General features: G+C 40.3%; 2 protein-coding genes across 3 annotated transcripts in view; both read right to left on the bottom strand.

Moving 5' to 3' along the window:
• Window positions 1-14656, bottom strand: part of Fam171b (family with sequence similarity 171 member B) — a 52220-nt gene extending 37564 nt beyond the window's left edge. Inside the window, exon 1 of the mRNA XM_006996798.4 lies at window positions 14235-14656. Within this exon, the coding sequence (XP_006996860.2) occupies window positions 14235-14460 (226 nt within the window). The 5' untranslated portion in view covers window positions 14461-14656. The remainder of the gene's footprint in view (window positions 1-14234) is intronic.
• Window positions 14657-19721: 5065 nt separating this feature from the next.
• The window catches only part of Itgav (integrin subunit alpha V), an 86826-nt gene continuing 80614 nt past the window's right edge, over window positions 19722-25933 (bottom strand). For both annotated transcript variants that reach the window (XM_006996797.4, XM_006996796.4), the window contains exons 27-30: window positions 24703-24816; window positions 24499-24606; window positions 23581-23703; window positions 19722-23322 (exon numbers count right to left, since the gene is read on the bottom strand). In XM_006996797.4, coding sequence (XP_006996859.2) covers window positions 23227-23322; window positions 23581-23703; window positions 24499-24606; window positions 24703-24816 — 441 coding nt within the window. In that variant the 3' untranslated portion in view covers window positions 19722-23226. The remainder of the gene's footprint in view (window positions 23323-23580; window positions 23704-24498; window positions 24607-24702; window positions 24817-25933) is intronic.

The raw sequence follows: 25933 nt of genomic DNA, 5'->3' as shown, positions 1-25933 counted from the left end.
AGCTTTAATTGGCTTATTTGTATGCTGAAAATACTGTTAGCTCAAGCTAAGATTTCCTGGACAGGAAAAAAAAGAAAGACAAGCTACCATTGTTTGACTCGGCCTTTCTTGTGAGCCAATTTATTCTCTCAGCAAAACAAAAGGGATCAATGGAATACTGAAAAACTGAAGCTCACAGATGAATGAATACCTCACTAATTTTTTGCTGTTCAATATATTTCCCTTGTTTGCTTTAGGCAGTGTTTCAAAGACGATACTGTTTCTAGGTTGTTTGAAAAAGAAAAACAGAAATAATTTTATCTCATAAAATGCCTTAACACTTCTTAGCAGAAGCATAGATTCACTTTTAGAATAGAAAAACAAAACCACATACACACACACACACACACACAAAAAAAAAAAACTAGTATCACATAAGATGGGTACATTTCCTCTTTAGTTTATTCAACCCTTTCTAACAAAATATCATAGAATAAAAGTCAGTAAGATAAAATGGTCATATTTCTATGATATATAATTTCCTAAAAATCATTCTTAGTAGGTCTAGTGACAAGTGTGAGGGCTCATTCCTGCAGTCCCAGGAGGAGGAGTGTTGCTGCTAGTTCAAGGTCAGCCTGGGCTACAGCATGAACTCTCTTTAAAAAGAACAGTAGTAGTAATTACTTGATGAGTGTCCACTGAGTCCTGGGTGTCAGACACGCCATCTCTACCACAATTCTGCCTACAAACTGTCATCATCCACATCTCCAACTCAAAGACCTTTGTTTGTAGTTCACCTAAAAACACCCTATAAAAGGGAACAGATAAGAATCTGGACTCCCTGTGTCTTAGTACCAAAGTGCATGTTTGACCACCAAATCGCTTAGCCCTGAATGACTTCTCAGTCACCTCCGTCAAACATGGAAGCTTACAGGAGTGTGCAAAGACCAAGGTTGGCTCTGACCTTAGCAGAGCCCAGCCTCCTCACACCCCAAGCCCAGAGACTCTTCCTACCCTCAACTCATCTTACTCTTCCTACCCTCCAACTTCGTAAAAGCTCAGATCTACCTATTTCATCCCTCTCCAACCTTACAGCCCTAAAGTGTTACATAATTAGCTACTTAGTTTCATAAAGTGCTCAAAAAAAATAGCATAACCTTGTCATGTTTTTGTGATACACACAAATATCAACCTTTCATTTGGTGATGATTGGGGACAAATTAGTATACCAATTTTGCAGTGTATATTTAGAAATGTGACTTATGTGTCAGAGGCCCGTGAACAATATTTTGAGAGGAGGGAGAAAAATGCAAAGATTCCTGTTTAGAAGAAAGAATTCTAAGGACATCTAAATTAATCCTGTAGAGTGAGGAAATGCTGAAGGTGAGAACAAGGGGGGAACAGGAGTGAGGAGGCATGAGGTCACAGCTTGGACCAAAAAGTGACAAACTAAGTGCTATAAGAATTAAAAAAAATTGAAGTGAAAAGAAACAAAAAGAATGTAGAACAGAGGGGGGAAAATCTTCCCCAAGAAGGGCTCTAGACTTGAGAATGGTACTTTGAGATATTGATATCAAAGGGACTGACGATTCTCAATCTCAAAGTGTTTCATGGGTTCAGTGAACTCATCTCTCAGTTCATTATAATGCCATCAGCATTTGCCCTAAACTCATAAATCTGAAACAAACTCTGCTAATTAAGAAGCATTTTGCAGACATTGGTGTGCTTCTCACGTAGCAGAGGACCATAGAAATACAGTTCAGATCCTCACACTAACAAGCAGACAGACAATTACCAATAAGTCCCACTCAGCATACTTCTCAGCCACCTAATGTTAGACATGGTTGGATACAAAATGGGTGAATAAATATATTTATGGTCTAAAGGAATTCACAAACTCTAAAGGAAGAATAATGAGACACTGAGAATGGGGACATTTAAACACCATGTTTCAGATACAGACTCATCCAATAAAGGGTCTAAGTGGTTTGTTGAGAGATCATTGAAAGTCAGCAAATGTGATGAAGGCCGACTTAGGTGGACTTCTGCTGGAGTCAGAGATGAGAAAGAAGCAGGATAGTGCCAAAAGGAAGAGGAAGTCAACAGATCTTAAATCTGCCTGGCTTTAAGACAGTGTGGGAAACAACATAGAACTAGTTAAGACTCTTTGGCCAATAGCTATACAAATCCCATCAGGATTTGCTGATGCAAACATGAGAATCCATCCTCGTGTTGACTCCAAGAAGGTGTTTTACACAAACAAACCCCAAGGATAGAAGTCATGTAGCCAGACATTAACTGCTACGAGATGTCCATTTCTGTGTCTGACCTTCCTCTTTTCTGCTCACAGCATACCTGACTCTTTCAGGGTAAAGACCAAGGATGGGCTCGCCAATCTCCATCACAAACACGGAACAATGGGGACAGCATAGACAGAAGGGTGGGACAGAAAAGAATTGTATAAGCATGTATACATCCACCATGAGAGTCATACACAGGGTAGGGGGACAACGGCCAGTGACTGGTGAAACAGTGACCAAAGAAGAAAACAAATAGGACGCGTGGCAGAGAGTAATACAGCCAGAACACTACTACCTTAAATAACACTGTGCTACCATCCTGGGTGGGCATGCAGATATAAATGTGCCATCTTTACCAACGTAACATCAAAGTGAATCTTACCAATCCTCTACACCCATGGACTATCAGACTCACTTATTCATTTGTTGTATTTTATTCTTCACTGATGTTTGCATAGTTCTTTTTGCAAAGTTTTTTAAATTGTTTCATTTAAAAACTTATCTGCTGAAAGTTAACTAGATATTAAGAAAGCAAGCTAAATATTTTCAGAATGAAACTCAGATGTGTTTTTCAGATGACCCTGCAAAGCTGCATGAGTCAGAGAGAGAGAGAGAGAGAGAGAGTAAAAATAGAGGGTAATAGAGATAAGTAAATATGGTGACATCTTAACGTGTGCTCTACCTTGATAGTGTATGTGAATATCCATCACTCTGTCTCAATTTTCCCTCATATTTGCAAGTATTCATTATAAACAGTCATGGGGAGCAGGTAGATGGGGACCTCTAACATAACATAGTATCAATATGGTAAAATTTCATTTTTATATTAGAAATTATATCCTTCAAGAAAAGAAAGCCGGGAAGTTGCATGGCACCAGGTTGTTTGAATTAGAAGGAAGAGACATAGGGAGACCTAATATATTATTACCAGAGTCCAAACAGATGGAACGGGATTTGGCCAGGGGAAATGGCTAAGCAAATAAAATAGCAGGAACAGACACAAAAACCACAGTGACCATATATTTAAATTGCAGGGGAGAACCCAGACTTCATGATTTCTGAGTCTCTGGGAGGGTGATGAATGAAACAGTAGAAATAGAGGTCTAAGGGGGTTAAGATGGTGTCTTTCCATTGCAGAGATTTATACTGATTTACTGCTATAAATAATAGTTCTCCCTGTCACTGGGGTGATGTGGTATAACTTTCCCCTCAGTCTCTGAAAGCCCAAAAAGACGACAAACTATATACATGTGCCCTGAGAATCCTGGGCCCCAGCCTGAGGGAGAACAGCCACAATCTGTCCATATGCTTCCCCGGGAAGCCACCTGCTTCATGTCTCAGCTCTCCCAGCCTGGAAGATTTACAGAATTTAATGGACTTTTTTTTTTTTTTTTTTTTTTTTTTTACGTAGAAACTGCTTTACCAGAGGCCTGAAGTGGTAAAAGAAAAACTATAAAACCTTTCTGTTCCTTTCTAAACTGTGAACCTCATAATAACAAAGCTCATCTGCCATATTTTATCATCCAGACCCCAGATAGTCTTAAACAGATAATTGAATAAAATGCATGCTATATATAGGAAAAATATATATCAAGGTATACAGCTTATAGTCAGTTTGATACCTTTTCTTCAGCATTGGGAATTTCCAGCTATGTGGCTTCTGGCTGTGAACACACTTCTAGCCTCACCTGATACCAGGACTCATGAATAGAGTCCTGATGCATCATAAGCCTCAAGAGCTTCCTCATTCAGCAGAAAGAGGCGATCGCTATGCAGAAACTTGTATTTTGTAGAAGTCTCCATTCAGATAACATAACAACATGAAGTCACAAAGTCTGGAGCTGCTGACTGGGAAAGAAAGCACGTTTACATGCTTTCATGAGGGTCAGCAGGCTGGCACATGCCACAGAGGGACAAGAGAGGAAGGCTTTAACAGATGTCAAGACACACCCCATCTCTGTTAAGTTATGTGGAGAACTGACATGCTAAGTAAGAATAGAACAACATTTGGTCAAGGCCATGACACCCCCATGCTTTTACCAGCAAAGGGAAGTTTTCTACTGTATGTTAATGTGCTGGCTAGTTTTATGTCAACTTGACACAAACTCGAGTCATTTTGGAAGAAGGGACCCTCATGTTTCTCATTTGAGGTTCACCCTGCTTCTAGCCCATCCTCTCCGCTCCCTGGTCTACAGGGACATAACAGGCTGTGCTTCAAGGTCGTGTGACTGAACTGGGGACCAGAGCAAGCCCTTCCTTCCTTATACTGTGTCTGTTAATGACAAGACAAGTAAGTAACGCAGGTAGCTCACACGGTACCTGGCAAATAGTAGCAACTTGGGAAGTTGGTTTCAAAATGAAAATATTTAGGGCTGGGGATATAACTCAGTGTAGAGTACAGAGCTAGCGTGCATGACGGCTCTGGGCTTGATATCTAATACTGGTTTTGATCTTTGGTTTGGAAGTTGGATTGTTTGTTTGGTTAGTTGGTTGGTTGGTTAGTTAGGACTTCTGTTTGTTTTTGAGACAAGACCTCATGTAGCCCAAACTCTTCTCAATCTCTTCTTTCTTCTGCCTCTGCCCCACCCCTCCACCCCCAAATGCTGTAATTACAGACATAGGCCTCCATGCCAGCTCCAGCACTGGGTGTTTGTTTGTTTTGTTTTGTTGTAAGAAATGTGAGGCAGATGTCGATTCTGCATGGTGTGGTGGAAAACTTAAACTCCAGTCTCATACATAATGAAGCAGAAATGCCCATTATATCTCCACGTGAAGAGCTCAGGGGAATCTTAGCATCTAGCTGGCATTTAAAGACACTGCAGTACATGAAGTCACCTCATGACAGAAAAATTAAGAGCCAAAAATAGTAATCAAATGGAAAAAACCCACTGATTTTTGTTGTCAAATATAAATCTATTTAGTGAGCATATATGACAATGTCAGCAACTTTTTATGGTAATACTAATGTGTAAATGCAATTTTTAATGTAATCATTAGGTTGTTGTTCAAGAATTACAGATTTTCTACTGCATTTCTGGTAAGGAGTGCTGATACGGGAAGAATAAGGGGAGAAACTGAGTCAAGACATTTTCCTCTGCCTTTGTCAAACCTGTGCCGGAGCCACCACATGTATGCTGGGCCCACACGGTCCCAGCAGGAGTCCTTACACACAGAAATCACAGGAAGTGAAATGGCCACAAGCCCCAAGATTTGTCAGGGATAGATATCTCCATCCTTGCGACCTCCATGTCTGTCCTGCCACATTCTTCCCTGTAACTGCAGTTTGAGGGGGTCTCAACATATACTTGTTGAATCTTTGCATTTCCCTGTCTGGGTTTTCAAATGCAGGAATAATTGCTACAAGATAGATAAAGTCCTAAAAACAGAGGCAGCTGCCAGAGTCCTTTCATTCTTCACAGCACTAGCTTTTCCAAATCCCAAATCCATTAGTTATTCCTGAAAGCAGAAAAGGCGTGAATGAAAAAAAGTAAGAAAAATATGTTCAACTGAATTTAAAGATGGTATTAGTTCCAAAGCCTGATGTGGTGTTGGCAATGAAAACTGATAGTTAAATCACAAGATTTAAATCTTTGCAGGCTGAAGTTACTACTTTGACCTGTAAATTGTTTAAAGACCAAAGTTTAATACATTAAGTATTGTTTCATAAAAGCCTTCTTTGGGAGCTTCTGACTCCCAGGGTGAGCCCTTATTTGCTAGAACAGCTTAAGGCTTAGACTCAGGTGTGGCAGAACCCAAAGATGAGAGTATCATCACAGCTTGGATGAAGGTCATTCCCTCCATCTCAGTGACTCCGTCCTCCTGTGGAATAGCCAAGTGATGGATTTTATAGCTGTTTGCCAAAGTAACAGGTTTTGGGGTATATGTATGCTTACTGCATAACAGAACCTATATGTAAAACAATTCAAAGTCATATGATTTATCAAAAGGGTATTGTGTACTGGTAGTCACTGTGCAAACAGAATTGAAAAGCCAACCCTGAAAGAACTGGCCACAGGGCTAAGTCCCAAGAAATTGCTGTTTTTAGGCTTCCTGGAAGAATTGCTTATATTCCTGTCAAGCATCATAATTGTACCCACCATAATTTACACAAAAATTAAAAGAAAAATCACATTAAGAAAACACAAAAAAAAATCATTTCAGTCTGAATAATTCCTTTGTTTTTTTCCCAATTAGTCCATTTAGAAATGTTTAACTAACCAGGCAAAGTTTTCTTAAACTTTGGGGACTAAGGATTTTCTTAAAAATCTCATAGACACTGAACACTAGCTGATAATGATGATGTGTCTCTCTTAGGGTTCTCAAGAGCCCTCCATATCTTTCCACTGGCTGCTTAGAAGCCCTGCAGGATGAGGTAGGAGGGGCAAAAACTCCTTCACATATACAAGGATTCATGATGGAGAGTGCTTTCCTACTGGTGGTGGTGGAGGGGTGGTCAGTGAAGTCACAAAATGGTCACAATGAATTGTATGACCTCTCAGATATACACTTAGCTTACTTCCTACATTTGATAAGTTTCTTGAGTCTCGAGACCTCCTCCCTAGTGGAAGTGCTATAGCAGAGAAACAATTTTGAAACTCATGTTCTTCTAATTCACAAATTTGAACCAGGTGGCAACAAATGTTTAAATTACGATGAAAACTCATTCTCTCATATTTTCTAAGAATTAGATTATCATTAATGGACAGCTTTATTGGATTTGGTAAATAGCTGGTGATACAGTTTCTTTGAATGACCTGTTTTAGCTCCCATTATTCACTTTTCAAACATCTCCAGAAAAAAATCCCTTAAGACAAGATCATTTTCATTCTAGTCCAAGAGGCCCTGGTTCCCAAAACACTTGCACAGACCCAGGTACCACCTACAATGGCAACACTTCTGATTTTTTAATTACGTGTTTTAAAATTTAGACACTGCCTCACTGTAAATGAAATTTTAAAAGGATTAGTTATTTCATGCATTACTATAGTTTTCTCATCTATAATTATAATAAAAGTTGAACTCTAATTAACACAAAGAAACACTGAGCCACACATACAAGCCTATAACTATAATCTCAGCTACTCGGGAAGTTAAAGTAGGAAGATTACAAATTCAAGGCCAGCCACCACAACTTAGTAGTACCCCACATATTTAATTACTCACAATTTTTATTTCACAGCACACGTTTTATTATTAAACCATATATAGTTTGTTGTGCTTTAGCTGAATGTGCTTGTCATGTGGGCTGCTGTTTCCCCGCCCCTTGCAGGGTCTCTCTCTATTTCACTTTCACAGTCAGTAGGCACTCCTTTGGTAACCCTGCACACCCTGCCTTGGTCACCCAGACATTTATCAACCAATCCTATTCGTGCAAATGTGGAAGACATGGAGCATGTATTTATGTTTTTGAAGAAACATAACCCATTTAACCATCCTGAGCCACATTCAGATAACTTAATTTGGACTGTTTCCCGAGAAACAAGGGAGCAGGCAGAAGTGGCAGGCATCACAAGAGCCGGGGTGTCTGCATTCTCCGGCCAGCCTCTGAGTACAATCAACGTGGTTAAGGACAATAAATCATCTGTTTAGCCCTCTGATTTGTTAGTCACATCCCTATTACAAAACAGACAAACAATGACAGCAACAGATCTTTGGAATAGCAACACAGAGAGGTCGAAGCATGGAAGCCTGTGATACACCTAGAGCAGGAAGCTCCGCTGTAAGCCTGGCCTTCTCACCCTGAGCCCCTAGTTAAAGCCAGGCACATCTACAGACTTCCAGCTACCCAAGGGATTACCCAGCTTTGAGGTCCATACAAAGGAATGATAATTGGCTTGGCCCAGTAAGTACTCTAAATTTCAGCAGAACAAATGAATTTAAAATATGTCCATTAAGTCAAGAGTGGTGGTGCATGCACTAATAATCCCAGCACTAAAGAGGCTGAAGCATGAAAATTATAAATTCAAAGCCATCCTGAGGTACACAAACAGATACAATCTTTAAAGGAGGGGAAATTAAATAAAAATAATAAATTGTATAAGCAACATTTTTTTACTGAAGTCTCAAAGTCTATACTAAAGAATAGACATTGCTACTGACAAAAATTTATCTAAATTTTAAGTGATTCCCTCCAGGACTATAAAACATAGAAATTTACTTGGGGGGACATGTTAAAAAGAAACTGAAATCTCATTTATAAATGAAATTAATTCCAAATCTGTGTAAGATGTAAAACCTTAACGTAGAGACCTTCCTTTGTGAACTCGAGGTTCTGAAAGGCCTTATGCATTACTGGGGCTAGCTCGCTTTGGTTCATTAGGTACTGAGGAGAGTTTGACACGTTGGAAATGATGGAGAGTGACTGCTACTTCCTCAGCATCCACTGCTCTCCATGAAGCAGCATTTGGAATCCTTCACTCATTTTATGCCCAAGAATACAGCCTAATAACAATATGAACAACCATGAAAAGCAATATGTATAGAAATCTAACGTCTTGGACATACAGATTATTTCTTCACAAAAGGCCAATTCAAAAGGCATCCCCAAACAGAAATCTTTTGTTTTGTTTTGTTTTGTGTTTTTGAAGCAGGGTTTTTTCTGTGTATCCTTGGAACTCCTCTATAGACCAGGCTAGCCAAACTCAGAGAGCCACCTGCCCTGCTTCCAGAGTGCTGGGATTAAAGGTGTGTGCCACAACCATTTGGCCCCAAACTGAAGCTGTTTGTCTAGCTTATGTATCAATTAAACACTTAAATGCTGAGCTTTCATGGTTTTTAGAATCTTCTAGGGAGGTAAATGTTCCAAAACACAAATTCTATCGACTATAGATGGAAAACACGGCACTCATTTTCTAGCTAAGGCAATTTGGACAAAAGAAAATTAAACATCACACTAGGCCAAGCAAATGGATGACAATAATACTGTGGCTGACCCAGTCAGACAGAACTTTGAAAGAGAATCAAGCTCAATATTTGTATTCTTGAGGGAAGAGTTTTGTTTCAGAAAAATATTTGGTACAGTTTCTACTGAGTCACATTAAGAACATTGTAAAAAACCACCACAAAACCAACTGGACTCAAATTCAACACAATGACATGTGTTTTTTCAACCTGTAATCAGCATCCACTAAATGTTCCCTTTGGTTGTTAAAATCCTGGAAAGAAATCATAATCATCCATCTGGGAATATGGCCTCTAAAGCATGAGTACTTCCAAATGGAACAATTTCTAATCTTACTTTTCCTACTGATTTTTCAAATTCCTTGATCACAAAAAGTAAATAAACATGTTTTCACAGACAGCAGATTAAAATAAGGAGAAAAACAATGACTACCAAGACAAAGGAAAGGCACAGGACAAGGGTACAAAGTTGCAAATATGTAGACTGAGCAAGCAAATCAAATATAGGTAATAAGGAATTACAATGTTGAGAGTTACCACGCTGTGTTATATGATGGAAATTTGCTAAGAATACATTTTTGGTAACTTCAAGGTGAAGATGGACATTTACAGTGCTTTACTATAATAACTATTCCATTATGTGTGTCAGAATATCATACTGAGTACTGTAGATAGGCCCTGTACACTTTTCATACAAAAATCATTTCAAGTCAAGAAAAAGCATAATTCTGTAATTTAATTGATCGTTAGATTAAGTGATATAGGTCCCAGCTACATAGACTACTGGGTAATATTCAAATGTTAAAGTACACCATTTGACCCAGCAATTCCACTCCTAGGCACTTATGCAGGATATATAAAAAGCATGTTCACATAAAGCTTTAAGGATGGTAGCAGCCTCCGTCACCAGAAACAATCTGAACAATCATAACAAAAGAAGCACTAAACGGAACCGGTGCAATTCTCAATATGGAACACTACTCATCAGTAAAGAGAAGTAAGTTACTAATGTGCTAGAAAATTAATGAAGTTAATAAAAATTATTCCAAGCTAGAGAAGCTGAACACAAAGGGTCACATGATATGAGAACCCACATTTGAAGTTCTAGAAAATGCATAACTAAACTGCAATGAAGACAATCAAAACAGCACTGAACTCTGAGTGAAGGGCAGGGATAGCCTGGGAAGGGGGTGAAGAAGAACTTCTCACCGTGATATAAACACTGCATGCCCAGAGCGGTACTGGTTAGATGTAAAAACCTGTCTATCAAAAGAACACAGTAACATGTACATTTACATATGTGCACGCATCCCCACAAAAAAGAACTATACAAAAAAAAGAAAGAAAGAAAGAAAGAAAGAAAGAAAGAAAGAAAGTAAGAAAGAAAGAAAGAAAGAAAGAAAGAAAGAAAGAAGGAAAAGAAACCCATGAATTGCAAATGGTTAGATGGATGAGTGAAACAATAATGGCAGAATCGTGAAACCAAGTGACTGGTACAGTCTATCACACTATCTGTTTATTTTATATATATTCAGCATTTTTCAAAATTATTTACATAGATATAAACACATGATTAAAATTTTTCAGACCGTAAAAATTAAGCTTTTCATGACTCTATGTGCCAAAGACATTCTCCTGGGGAATTTTAATGCCACTCATTATTTTCTCAGTTCCCCGTGCCTCCAGCTCCACATGTCTCCTGCCTAATGGGCCATCAGAGTGAATATGATATCGCTGACTCAACTACCACCAGCTCCCAAATTAATTCTTTGGTAGCCCCTCAAATATCTATTTCTAGCAAACACTAGCACAGATGGGGAGATGAGGACTTCTGCACATGCTAGAGAAACAAAGGGACCTGACAGATCCCAAATTTGGCCTTTCTCCTTATCACTCTCTAAAGACAATATTCTATAAGTTAATGAGAAAATAGAACCATACTTTTTTAAATCCTAATTTTTAAAAGTAATATATTCGTGGTTTTTTTTTAACCTTTCTTATTTCTCAACAACACAGAGAAATTTTCAGAAGAGTAAACTGTAGGGAATAACTACCAAGGCCGATGGTCAATTTCTCTGCTCAGTCATACATCACTCAATGTGTCTTAGTTTTCTAAATTTTGCCTGAGGAAAATTCTGTAGTTTTCGCATTCCATGTCCAAGGCATGAGAAGTGTCACACAGCGGCAGAGAACAGATCAGGCTCAGCCACAACTATTTAAAGATGTAATACATTAATGCCACCTAGGTCACAAGGGGATTATAAGTGCACTCAGGTTCAGAATCTTCTTGACAGAGTCTAGTAATTGCCTCAAGTATCAGTATCAATTAGTTCCAGGTAGACAAACTAAAACAAACACTGGAAATAGTGAACGCTAAAGATCCAAGATATATCCTTTATCATCTATACTTACAAGTCTTTCCATAGAACATTTATTTTTATACAAATTCTAATGAAGAATTTCATAAGATGTTAAATATTCAACAAACACTTGGGAAATGAGTGTCCCCTGATGCCAGCCTCTTCATCCACCTCTTCACTCACTCACCCACAAACAGATGAGTGTCTAGACATACCAAGTGATCTCTAGGTGACAGAAATACATCAGTGACCGCAGCAAAGTCTATGCCCTCATGGGCTTACTGAGGATGGCCTGTGAGATGGCTCAGCAGGTCAAGGGATTGCCACCAAGCCTGATGACCTGAGTTCGAGTCCCAGGGCCCATGTGGTGGAAGGAGAACCAGCTCTTTAAGTTGTCCCCTCGACTCCCCAATCATGACACCTACACCCCCACACCCATAGACATACACACATAAATAAATAATAAATAAATAAATACTTTTAAAATTAAAAAGAAGGGTAGGCGTGGGGTGGGGATCAACCAAGGCAGAAGAGGCTGCAGATTAGGAGTTAGCATGCATGCCCCCCCACTTAAGTTTCAGAACTCCGTGCAGAGAAAACAGGAAGTGCAGAAGTTTGGCCCCTGAACCCCCTACAAATGAAAGAAACATTTGGGCAGTGTGGCTATCCTGGAGAGCCAGGACAAGCACTGCAGGAAGGTAGAAACCAAAGGGACCAGTTTCCTCCACACAACTGTATGAGCTGAGCATAGGCCATTCTCCCACTTAATAGTTTTATAGAAATGTTTATCTGGGTAAAGAACAAAGGTTGAAATAGGACCCATTCACTGTGGAGATCACAATGAGCTCAGGGGACATTTTAACTTCATTTGTATATGGGCTAACTGACTGTAATCTACTGGGTTGCACTTGTTTGCTGCTGGACTGGGGTTTACAGTGTTTGAGAAAGACAAAAGAGCCATGCTACTCTTCAGACCTCAGTGTGAACTCCTGGGCAGCAGATCCTTTATCTCAATAAAGCTAAATAAAACAGGGATTGCTAGCTTTCCAAATAATCATCTTTTCCAAATACCTCTCATAAATATCAGAAAACAAAAAGTTTAACTTTCACTCTAAATACAAAGTTTTCAAATTATTGCAGTTATTCATAACCCTCATTGGACCACATTATGTTATGGTAATCAAACCCATTTCACTAATATTCCTAAAAGACCCAAACATCAGAAACCATGAAACTCATCAATACTCTCCCAGACTTCTACTGCACTGCTGATGTAAGAACTCTCTCTTGTAATGAAAACACTATCTCCAACTTCTCCACATTTACCATGTCTAACACCAGCCTTGTGCACTCCATGGTGTCAACACTTTCAGGTACTAAAAACTGAGTAAGATCCAAACACACTGCATGTCTTTCCATTTTAGCCACCTTTGAGTGCTATTAATCGTTTTAAGAGGGTGTCAGAAACACAAGCTTTCTCCTGCGCGCTGTGGTGATTTCATCCTATACTCAAAGCACTCCGAGAAATTAAATCATCGGGGCTGTGTCATGAATCACAGCTGGCATGCCTCCGAACTGCTCTCTGAAGATGAGCAAGCAAGATAAACTAAGATGCTGATTCCATTCTACAGAATTTCATTTTCAGCATCTTCTGTCATGTTACTAGGCAGATTTTAAAACAAAAATCAGTGTTAGAATAGCACTCATCTTCGGTTTGTGAAACCTCAGCCCACTAGTCAGAAAATTGGTGGCTTAAAAAAAAATAAAAATAAAAATCCCTATTGCTTTCCAAACCCAGGCAGAATCTACAGTGTAGAAGGTAACTAACTGGGTTGGGGGCTGGGTAAAGGCTATTTAAATGGATAGCCGAGCTCTTTGCTTACCCAGGAGCTTTAACTGGGGGAGGGGAAGACAGAAAATAGGGGACTGAAATGGTCATATATACTACACCCGTATTTCATCGCCCCTACCGAATGTGTCAGGAGAAGGCTCCTTTAAGTTCCACTACAAGGAGATTCCCCTCAGGGGGAGGGGCAAAGCGTCGCTCCACGCTTACCTGTCTCCCTCCCTCATCCCTTCCTTCAACTACAAACTCCTGTTTCATTGTTTTCTTTCACCTTATTGTAACAAATGCCCCCCCCCTTTTTTTTTGCAAGCGGCTTTAAACCTTTCCTGGGATAAGAAGAGAAATAGAATGAAATAAATCGAGATTTCTTTTTCCGGTTCTAAATTTAAATACAGCAGGCAGGGAGAAACAGTGCAAAAGCTGTGTGGGTGTATATGGCAAAACTGCTCGGTATCTAGGAGAGGAGAGAACAGAATGCAAAAGGGATTTGAGAGCGTGTGTGTGTGTGTGTGTGTGTGTGTGTGTGTGTACAGAAAGAAGGGAGGGAAAAATAAAAAATAAATAAATAAAAAATGAAAAGATCAGTGGAAGCAGGCACCCACCTTGACTCCCCCTGCCCCTCTCCTTTTACGGTCCCCGACCCTTCTCAAGCCCACCGCAGTGCTCTGCGGGGAAGATTTCCCACCGGAGCAAAGAACCAAAGGCCGGACGGGCAACCTGGAAAGATGCGGAGGGATAGGGACCGGCAAGGATAGGCAAAGAGGAGATGGGGAAGGAGCTAAAAATCCCGCGAAGCCAGACGAGATCGCTGGCACAGATGCAAAGCAGGGCCGGGCTGCTGGGACCTACCTGGAACCGGCAAAGTAGAGGATGCCCCAGGCACCTCTGGCCTCTCCTCCTCCGCCTCCTCCCGCTGCTTTTGCTGTTGCTGCTGCTGTTGCTGCTGCTGGATGAGGCTGAGGTCGGAGCGGCTGAGTTCGGCTCTGGCGGCCGCGGGGACCAGCCGCGCCTTCAGCAGCACCGCGGCCAGGCCGAGGAGCAGGGCGCAGGGGATGCGCCGGCAGAGCCTCGCCATGGCCGAGAGCCAGCGGGCCACGGAGGCATATTGCGGGGCTGCGGGCGGCGGCGGGCGCCAGGGCTGCGGAACCCGACCGCGCCCGCTCGCTCGCTCCCCCTCGCGCTGTCTGTGGTGCACAGCTTCAGCGGGAGGAGGAGGAGGAGGAGGAGGAGCGGGTCGGCGGGAGGGTGGCGAGCGGGCTTCGCATCCTCGTGCACGTGACCGCCGGGAGGGGCGAGCGGGGACCGGGCCCCCGCCGCCGCCGCCGCCGCCGCCGCCACCGGGCAAGTGCTCCGCAAGGTGATGCTGGTGCCCGGGCGCTTAGCTAGGTAGAGACTAACAGGAGAGACTTTCTCGGAGCTGAAGGACCTTCCGATCCTCAGTCTTCACCGAGGCAACAGGGAAATGTGTGCAAAGTGGAATGAAATTCCTCCCACTTGACCCCGATGTAGACAAAGATTACCCTCAAGAAACCATGAGGTATCATTGGTTCAAAGGCCAGGCTCCTTTAACTGAATACTTTCTGCTGTGCCTTGGCCTGCTTACAAGATCAACTGATGCTCTGCAGACTTTCAATAAACTTTCTTTTTCTACTTAAATGAGAATTTCTTTCTTATCATAAAATATTCCTAATTATACTTTTACCTGTTGTAACTTACACTTTTCATGTGTTTTGGGGTTTTTCGTTTGTTTTGTTTGTTTGTTTGTTTTGAGACAGGGTTTCTCTGTGTAGTTCGAGGCCAGGCTTGTCTACAGAGCGAGATCCAGGACAGGCACCAAAACTACACAGAGATCCTCCTGGCTCTGCCTCCTGAGTGCTGGGATTAAAGGTGTGTGCCACCGTGGCCTGGCCCGTTTGTTTGTTTTTTTTTTTTTAAAGTCTTACCAGATATGGCAGCACACACCTTTAATTTCAGCACTCCCGGCAGAGGCAGGCAGATAACTGTGAGTTTGAGGCTAGCCTGTTCTACATAGTGAATACCAGGACATCCAGGGCTATATATATAGAAAGATCCTGTCTAAAACTAAAACAAAAACAAACAAACAAAAGTCTTACTTACTTAACAAATACTTAACAAGGTACTCACTGCGCAATTAGTCAGGAGCTTGGAATAAATAAAAGAGAATCCCTTCGTTCGACAAGCTTACCACCTGTGAGAGCAAGGCAATATAGAAGCAAAGCACAGTCCACTGTGGTGGTTACAACTGAGGAAGCAGTCCAGGCATTTAGAGGTCACACAGAGTTGAACGAAATTAAGTATGGTCTATGGAAGGGACTGGGGGAGGCAGAGTGTACCAAATAGGAGCTCACATAGAAATAGGAGCAACCAGGTCATCTAAAAACTGGAAGTGCGCACGTGTGTGTGTGTGTATGTGTGTGTGTGTGTGTGTGTGATGCATAAAAGCGCAATGTGCTTGGGAAAGCATGAGAGCAGATACCAGAGGACTGACCCTTTCCCACAGTGAAAGGAAAGTGGAAAATACGAGGCTGTTTAAAAATAACTAGCAGACACTCGTATGTACTTAGAGTGTAGGGCACTGTTCTGGCGTTTCACAGATGGCAGCTCCAACATTCTTGGATGCTATATAAGCAAGCAGAGTTCTACACTAAAGACCGTTTCGAGGAGACTAAACAGGAAAGAGATACCCAATCAGCCATGTATTTTCAGGACCACTGTGTATCAGCATGAAAGACAGATTAGAGGGGGAAAGACGGAAAAGACACAGCCATATTTAAGCATTGTTATAAAACAAAATCAAACAAATAACAACAACAATAACAAAATGGGAAGCTGCCAAAGATGCATGAGGAAACAAGAGGAAAGGTAGGGGAAATCGGTATTTGGGATTAGCATCAAGAGAGATAGTTAATTGGAGTTGATGGGGACAGGGTTGAGTGTGCGGAATTTGAGGTCTAACCGCCCAAATTGAGATCTTGGGTGGCTGCTTATGACGTTATGGAGATCAGCTGGTGGAACCGAGTACCGCATACATCTACAGGGAAGGGACCTAGCTTGACAAACGAGCTTGCTTTGTATTTGGAGCACCTGCAGGAAGTACGTATTGTGGGTCTCATCTGGCTGGGACATCACTCTTTACCTCCTAGCTGGCAGAACCCGTGAGCTGCTTTTTCCTCAACCTCCCCGTTCTTAAGGTTATCATCCCTCTCAATGTTTCCGGCTTGGTGGAGACGACAGTCTACACAGTGGTGGGAAATCGCTGTGGTCAAGAATATAGAAACAATGCCTATATAAAATAAAATAAGACATTTACAGGCATTCTCTCCTTATATTCTTCAGAGCAGCTCTAGAAAGTAACTCCCATTGTCTTATTAAACAGATGGAAGCAGTAAACACCTGAGAGGCTCCGCGTTTTGCCCACGCTTATACCAGGAGTATGTGGCATTGCCATTTACAGTTTGAAATGTCTAGTCTCAACTTTTATTGATTTTTTAAGTGAATCTTGTATAAAATATATATGGACTACATGTTGCTTGGAAAACAGCTGCCAAAGGGAGATGCCTCACATTGCACTTTGGTTCTGTCGGCTTTGCCTGTGTGAGCAGGTGGTATTGGCAGAGGGGCTCCTGGCTGGGAGCCTTCCTCAGCCTCCTCAAGCTGTCTGTCTTCCTGCTTTGCAGTCCAAGCTACCTCAACATCCGAGCAGAGGAAAGGAGGACGTGGAGACAGCTCCAGAGACCTGACTGCTGATAAATCACCTTTATTTTCCCACAATCAAACCTTCTGTAAACAAATGTGCTACAACATGGCCTTATTACAAGTGATCTGTGTCGGTCAATATCGTAGCCTGTTCTTAGAGATAAGTTTAAGTGTTCAGATGGTTCTTATATGTTCCATTTCTCATACAGTTGACATGGGCACTATGCGTGGAATTTACAAAATCCACATTATCTGACTCAATGAGGGCTAATCACTCATGAATCAAAAAAACATTGGGTGAAATACATTTAAAAATCAGTATCTGAAGTACATCTTACGTAGTTATTTTACCTTAAAGTAAACAAAAGCATATTCCTTTACCAAACTTTTCCCACAGGGCCAAGACTTCTTCTAGTGTCTAACCACAATCTGGGGCTTGAAGACAAAAGTCAAATTCTCATGCTTTGCTGTGGTCTACAGCTCCGCTGAGCCGTCTCTCTAGCTCAGAACTGTATTGCTGTGTTAACTGAAGCTGTTTGAAACGAAAGCAAGAGTGCTTTGCAACAAACGGCCCCTCGTTTGCAAGAACATTCCTTGGATAAAAAAGGAGCGTGAGAAAGGCGATCTAGGAGCATGGTGTTTAAAATGACACTAAAACCCACCAATGTGCCAGGAAAAATGTTTCATTTTTAACAAATAGTTTTCCATCCAATCATTTCTAAAAATCATGTGTGTATCACTTTCCAGCCACTTTAGTTCAGTGACTATTGGGACAGGAAATCTAAAACTGTACATTAATGTGGTTTCAGTGTTACATTGTACAATGTCTGCATCCAGCTTGCTGTCCCCATGGCAAACATTTATGATGAGTGATACACTGCAAACACCACTCTGGAAAGCACCTTCCATAAAATTTGTATAGGACACTTCTTCCATGTTGAGCTTTCTTATCTGACATTCGTGGGGTCAGCAGTGTTTCAGATTTTGTAGCATGCACAGTCTTAACCAATTACACAACTTGACGCTGTTCACCAATCTCACAGCTGGAAGTTTGGAATATGGGAGCTGTTTGGATTTGGGTATTAGGAATGTTTTATTCCACTAGAATTGTACAGACATAAAAACTTAAGAAATGAAGAGGTAAATGTATATTACTTAAAGCAACCTGATGGGAGTGAAAATAATCAAGTTCTGTGCAATGAAAATTAGAGATCATTTGTTTAGAAATATATTCTTAAATTTCCAGCAAATTTGTATTTACCCTAAAGACTTCTATTTTCTTAGTGTATTTTAGCCTTCAAAGCAATGGGCTGCACAATGCCATTGTCTCGAGTGTGTCATGTACTCTGAACACACCCTGTGTTAGCCTCTCTCCACCCTCCCCTTCCCCACCACTTGCCTTCCTCTTCCCCTTCACCTTTCAGTCATTTTAGACATGTGCCACAATCAACAAACGAGAGAAAACATAACAACATGTCTTCCTGATTCTTATTTTACTTAATCTGATGAGCTCCAGTCCCATTTATTTCCTTCAACTAATGGCATTATTAATTGCGAAAATAAAATTCTATTGTAAACACATTTCATTTATCCATCCATCCATCGATGGACTCTTACACTGATTCCATAGCTTGGCTATTGTGACTAGGACTGGACAATGCCACAATAAACATGGGTGATCAAGTGTACCCTGTGTGCTTAGATGTCCAGAACTGCTATTGCTGGGTCATACGACAGTTCTATTTTTAGTTTATTGTGGAACTTCCATACTGATTTCCATAGTAGCTACTCTGGCTTATGTCCTCTCCAGTTATGGCAAGGAGTTCCTTTTTGACACGTGCTCCCTAGTACTTGTTTGTTTGCTTGCTTTTTAAATGATAGCCACTCTGACTGGGTTGGCATTGAATTTAACTGTGGTTTTGATGTACATTTCCCTGATGGCTAAAGATATTGAACATTTTTCATGTATTTACTGGCTACGGAGACTTCATCTTTTCAGAAATAAGCCTGAGTATTTTGTCTGCTCATTTAAATGACTGGATGGTTTAGTTTTGTGAGTACTTTACATATTCTAGGTATTAATCCTCTGCTGGCCGTAAAGCAGATTTTCATCTGTTCTGGAGAGAGCCTCTTCACTCTGCCGTGTCCTTCGATGTGCAGAAGCCTTTTAATTTCATGCGATCTCACTTGCATGATTCTATTATTTCCAGAGCTATTGAAATGCTAAGAATGTATTTCCTCTCTAAGAATGTGGCTTAACATTAGGATCTTTTTGCTCTTGGTTTGTGCATTTCTTTTGTCTGGATAGCTAAACCCTCTTAAAAATTTGAACTTTTAGAGAGCTGTGTCACCACGCTGAAGTCGCTGTTTTGATGTGTTACTGCTGGTTTGTGAGACTAAGAAACAATTGCCGGGCGGTGGTGGCGCACGCCTTTAATCCCAGCACTCGGGAGGCAGAGCCAGGCGAATCTCTGTGAGTTCGAGGCCAGCCTGGGCTACCAAGTGAGCTCCAGGAAAGGCGCAAAGCTACACAGAGAAACCTTGTCTCGAAAAACAAAACAAAACAAAACAAAACAAGAAACAAGAGACCGTAGGAGAGGGAAAAATCCACACATAAGCTGGCACCATATGTTCAAGTTTATTGTACAGTCCCAAGTTACACATTGGAAACAAAGCAGAACGTGGTACCTACTTGTACTAACTCAAACCAAGTTAGCAAACGACAGATTTCAGGACAGACTCATTTTATGTCTCACCCAATGTGGGCGATCACGAGAGAAGCCAAAGAAAATTACCTTCCATGTTACTTAAAGAGCAAAGTAATTTGATAGACACATCTTCCAAGTTACCCCAAGATGCTGAAAGTGTTTTAAAACAAATATGGAATAGTTCATTTTCCACCTAAAATAAAATGCAGAATGAATAGTTTAGAAGTAAAAAACTTCACCTGTGTATCTACAGCTACAGCAGAATTTTCTGCTAACAACAACAACAAAAAAAAAAATACTAATAAGTCTCTATTGAGATTAGGCTTACTAAATTAATAGTGACTTATATGTTTCATTACATTGTTATATTGCACTTGAGAACAATGACAACAAACACCAAAGATTCAGTACCCCTCACAGAAAGCATGACATAGCAGGAATCACAAGGAATGCCAGTGTATATTGCAGACGGCACATCCACAGGTTCATAGTTCAGAGACCTTTTACAAATCATTAGACATTACGCAATTTTATTTGCCTTTTTAGATCCTGTAATACAATTTTGTTTGTCTTTTCCCCTTACTCATCAAATTAAATGTACAAGCCACCCATGAATAAAAACAAGGTGACATTCAGATAGGTGATGGCCACACAGGTATTCTAGAACAACTTACTCTTCTTCTCCATGAGGCTCTTCATGACATTCTGCCACATGGGAACAGATACCACCTTAGCACTCTATTGCCCTACAAGAACCAGCTGCTCTATCTATACTTTGCCACAGAAATCCCTCCTTGGGGTTAGGCTCACTATCAAAGCCCCCACGGCTGTCTTAAAGCAACAGCAAAATTTGTCTGTTATTAGTCAATTTCCTCACTATGTAAATAATGTTGTATTCGTGAGGATTAAGTAATAAGTAATTTCATAATTCAGGTAGAATTAAGACAATAACATTTTGATGGCTTCACCTTTTATAGTTATTCAGAATTATGATGATAATTAAACATAAGTGTGTGTGTGGCAGAGGGTGATCCTGACACAAATGTTTTAAAGTATCAACTCTAAAAAATATCTCTGTAAGAAATCAATATTGGTGTCAATATTTCTCACACTTGTCAAATGTCCTCTGGATCACTCAATTTGTTTTAACTGAACTAGATTATGAAAACTTTATACTTAGAAATGAATTTTAATTCTCAGTAAATATGAAGCTAAAATGATCTTTTGATATTCTGTCGAACATATTCATATGCTGCTATAGAAGAAAAAGAATCAACATTCTTTTCAGAGTTGACTGTGAAATTACAGTTCCTAATTTTACAGAGATACAAAGTTATACTTTTTCAAAGAAAATCCATACTACTGTAGAAAACCACACCTCATGTTAATTTCCAGTTGCAACATCTTTCAATCTGTAACAGAAAGTTACTCCTTGGCAAAGAAGCCATAAAGGAATAACTGTAAAAATCAATATTGATTCTATTGCCAAAGAATGAATTTCATTGATTTTCAGGAATGGCAGCTATAATGAAGGAAGACAGAAAAGGTGAAAGTTTTTATAGGCCAACTGAGTGACTGCATGGTGGTGGGCAACACTTGGCCCTAAGATAAAAATATTTCTTAAAAGAATTTAAATTTATTGGTTAAAAATATACTTATGTATATAATTATGATCTTTCAAGCCATTAAAAAATTTTATATCCCAAAAGTTATTAAAAGTTCATTAAAGCTAAATATAGGGTCCTATCTATATTCTAACTTGTACAACTCACCGAAATGTGCTTCATGTTATGAAAATAAATTCTCCAAATTAGCTCAGCCATATGCACATGGAATTAACACAAGATATGGTGAGACAAACTTCAATTATTTTTAAAATGTAGAAAAATATTCAATTATTTAGGAGAAATATTTTTTCATTCCTTAATGAGAACAGCAGTTTAAAAAGCTATTAAAATTCTCAACTTCTAGTGCATAGCATGATGTAATTGCACAAAAATAGCTATAATTGATAGTCATCCCATGGCCTTGAGGAACTGTGAATAAATCAGAGCCACTTAAGACCATAACTTGCTAACTCTGCTGCCTTTATTAAAGCCCCAGAAAATTTGTGTTAACAAATGTAAGAAAGCTTCAGAAGTTTTTCAGTAACCTGAGCTGCTTATAAAAATATTTCTTTTAGCATTTATTCTGACAGCTGAGGCAGGTTTTATGCATTGCTTGCTTAACCTGAGGTACTCTCACCCATGCTAGAAGCAAGCCAGGAGCTACCTTTGGAAGGCTAATTCCAAGCATTTCTCGTGGGGTAAGGGTGGGAGATCCAGGCTCCTTCCTACAGGTTATAAAGACAGTCTTGACCCATTCTCCATTTTGGAAATAGAAGGAAAATATGAATACAGGAGAAAAATAAATTAACACCAATTAGAAGCCCCAGTCTACCTAAAGAATGTCATTTTGGTGAGCAATTACAGCAGAGGACCACAAAGAGGGTCTCTCGATCTTTCACATGTAGCAAACAGCCAGACAAAGGAAACAGATGTGCCTCAGAAACAACTTCCAACCCCTATGGCTTCAGTCATCATCATGATTCAGATGAGATCAAACTATTGCTTAATGAGTGTTTTCAATTATAGAATTTTCAGCATGAAATGGCTTAAAGGATTTGATATAGAATTTAAATTACAAAAGTTAAAATAAAATAAAATACAATGCAGACTAAACATAAATAAAAACCTAATTTTCATATAAAAATACTGTACCGTTGTTAATACAGGAAGCTACTGTTTTCCCCCAGTGTGGAGGATTAAACTCAGGGACTTGCACATGCTTTGACGTGAGCTATAGCCCCAGGAAAGAATTTTGATGGCATCAGATTTTTTTTTAAAGTTCTACTACATAAATGATATTAAAATCTAAGTCCATGCAATTGCAGAGTCTTCAGTAGCTTACAAAATCAACTGTAGTGTAATGTGTACTAATGTTCTAAGTACCTGTGCAAAATTATTGACGCTAAGGTCTAAATTTGAATTGCTTTAAAAATCCTAATTGCTTTAACATAACACCGAAGAAGAGAGAAACCCCACATAGTAAATTAGAAACAGTAACTGAAGAGGTACCGTGTTATATAATGTGGTAACTCAAGTGCCTTATGTACACTGAACAAGGATTATCACTTGAAATTTCCTCACTTAAATGCCTAAAAACACTCGCCAGTGTATGTGAAGTAAATGTTAAACTGAACCTATTTATAAAGAGAAGTTGGCAAATACTCGTTTCAGTTTTGTGGGTAAACTGAGGCTACTGGGTACCCTCAGCAATACAATCTTGGGATTTTGTTCTTCATGAAAGATATATAAATCTATCACCAAAGTGGCAACTTTAGTGGATCCGGAAGTGGCGCAGCTTAAGAATCGCAGTTAGGTTTCAGAGTTCCCTTCGCCGTTCTCATGAGGTTGGAGCTGTTCTCGCTCCTGCTCTTCTTGAGGTGGTCGGACACGTTTAAAAAAGCCCATCTGTCAGTTAGAGAAAAAGCACAGCTCTCTCAACAGAATGCGACAAATACGACTGAGTGACTCTATCATCAGCTCGAAAGTTCAAACGGCATTTTTGTTTAGTTTCCCATCCTGAAATAAGCCCGGCTGACCCAGCAGCGTCACTGTGGCTCCGTTCCTTCTTTTCTTTACTCTTTTCATCCTTCCCCCCCCCCCCCCCACTGTCCCTTCCCCTTTCCTCCTCGTCTCTCCCCTTCCCTCCCAAAGTCCATTACTTACCCTGTACATGACAAACACCAGAACAGCCAATAGCAAGAGTCCGGCGAGAACTGCTAAGATGATGACCCACACGGGCACAGGCATGGGTGCCGGCTGAATGCCCCAGGTGATGTTAGTGGTGACCTGTGGGGGAAAACACATTGAGCTTTAGACAGCTCTCTGACTTAGCAGTAGATGACTTACTTTTAATTTTTATTTTAGTGGTATTCACATCATGTTCTGTTTTGATACAATAATTCAGCGAGAGCACGTTAGGTGTCAACAGCATGCACACAAAGCTCCCATCAGATTTTGTATGAGATGATTGGTAAATAACCCAATACAGATCATGACAGCTGATCCCATTTTCAGTATTTAAATATCTTCAGAATTTGTTTACTTGTTGTAGTTAGTTACCAACCTTATAACTTAGTGAGGAGAAAGTAACCAAAAATATCTCCCAATAAATTTGGTATATAGTAAAAACTCTGTTACATTAAACAAAGCACTAAAGACAAAGGCCCAGCTCTAGTAACTCTAGGATAAGGAAATAAAGTATACCATAGAACAAGAGTATAATCCTGGAACAGTGAGATGATTCAGCAGCTAAAGACACTTGCCACCACAACTGATAATCTAGATTCAATCCTCCGGTAATCTAGGTTCAATCCTCAGGTCCGAAATGATGGAAGAAAAAAAAAAATCTGTTCTGGAAAATTGTCCTCTGACCTCCACATGAATAATGTGACATGTGCCCCTCCTCCACCACCACAACAAATGTAATTAAAAAATAAAAAGAAGGAAATGCTTTCAAGTCTAAAATGTTAATCCTCTCAAGTAGCTTCATTACTTTCAATTATTGTAGTTAAACTTCCATTAAAAGAATCGAAAGTGTTTGCGCTGCATGCATTCGTTCCCTTTCTGAACGCAGTGACTTACTAGTGTGGAGTTGAAGAGATCCTCGATCGGCAGATTCTTGTAAGGAAACTCGATGATGTTAAATGAAGCGGACGACTTCAGGGAGTAAGAGTGGTTCTGGTTCTCCTTCTGAATGGAAACAACAACAGGAAGGTTTCTTAGGTAGCAGCCCTTGATTACTCCTTTGAAAAATGTGTGCATCTGCCGGTACATCTATCTACTTACATTCATAAACGTCTCGGTCCACAACAGGGATTTCACGTACAGGATGGCACTCTTCCCTCGATCCAGTCGACCAACCTGGCAGACGACCTGCAGGCACTTCGCAACTCCACAACCCTGCCAGAATGAATCATTTTTACTTACAAAATAAGATCACACTGTCTTTTTTTAACATTAACACTTAACATCTGAACATTAAGCATTCTTACAGGAAGGTGGAAGAGAAATTGCATAGATCGCTCTGTATTTTAGGGATAACGCTTAACAGCCAAGCCAGCAGCTAACTCTGTGCTCTTGTCACAGTGCTTTTTGTTGTAACTTTTGTTTGTTTTGAAACAGGGCCCTGTTTTATAGCCCTAGCTGTCCTGGAACTCACTATGTAGACTAAGCTGGCCTGGAACTCAAAGAGATGTACCTGCTCCTGCCTCCCTAGTGCTGGGATTAAAGGTATGGGCCGTCATAACCAGCAAAAGCAGTGTGTTTTGTTTTTTTTTAACATAAATTATTCTAGAAACATAAATATATAATACCAAAAAGTTCATTTTTATGACAACTCAACCTTCTTTAGGCAACCCCTCAACGTGGTCATTTTAAGACATAAACATCGGATCACAGCAACACTGTAGAAAAGCAAAGAAAGCAGTGAATCTTTAATTGTTCATCTGTGTGAGACCCGCAGAGAGAAAAATCACATGCTGAGGACATCTGCCGTAATTAGTGTTTTCAGTGAGAACTTGAAGGTTGGCGGCTAAGGGAAACAAATATCCACCACCTTCCGTGTGCTGGTCACATTGCACTGTGTCACGTGCATGCACCTCACAGCAGTGCTGTCCAGTGAGAGGCACCAGGAGCTGAGGAAAGGAGGAGAAGTGAGCTCCCTCCACCCGATAAAGGGCATCTGACAGAATCCCAACTAACCCTACAGTCAGAGAAGACCACAGACGAGGCAAGGGGGTCTGGTCATGCCGCTTCTGGTCAACTGCACAGTTCTAGTCAGCGTGCTTCAGCAGCAGTGTAGTGAACAGGTAAAGAAAAGCTGTCTCTCAGTAGATGAAAAGATCTTATGTGTTACAAATGTATTCAAAAACAAACAATGAAACAAACTACACTAAAACTAACAAAGAGCTAATAAGTAAGTACAGAAACAAAACAGCACAGATCTTGCAGGGTACAAGTTCAACTTACAAAAACGACTTGAAGTTTGTACACTAGCAACAGCATCCAAAAGGACAAT

The sequence above is a fragment of the Peromyscus maniculatus genome, chromosome 4, assembly GCF_049852395.1.
Source record: "Peromyscus maniculatus bairdii isolate BWxNUB_F1_BW_parent chromosome 4, HU_Pman_BW_mat_3.1, whole genome shotgun sequence".
NCBI lineage: Eukaryota > Metazoa > Chordata > Mammalia > Rodentia > Cricetidae > Peromyscus > Peromyscus maniculatus.
This window is presented reverse-complemented; position numbering and strand designations above follow the sequence as displayed.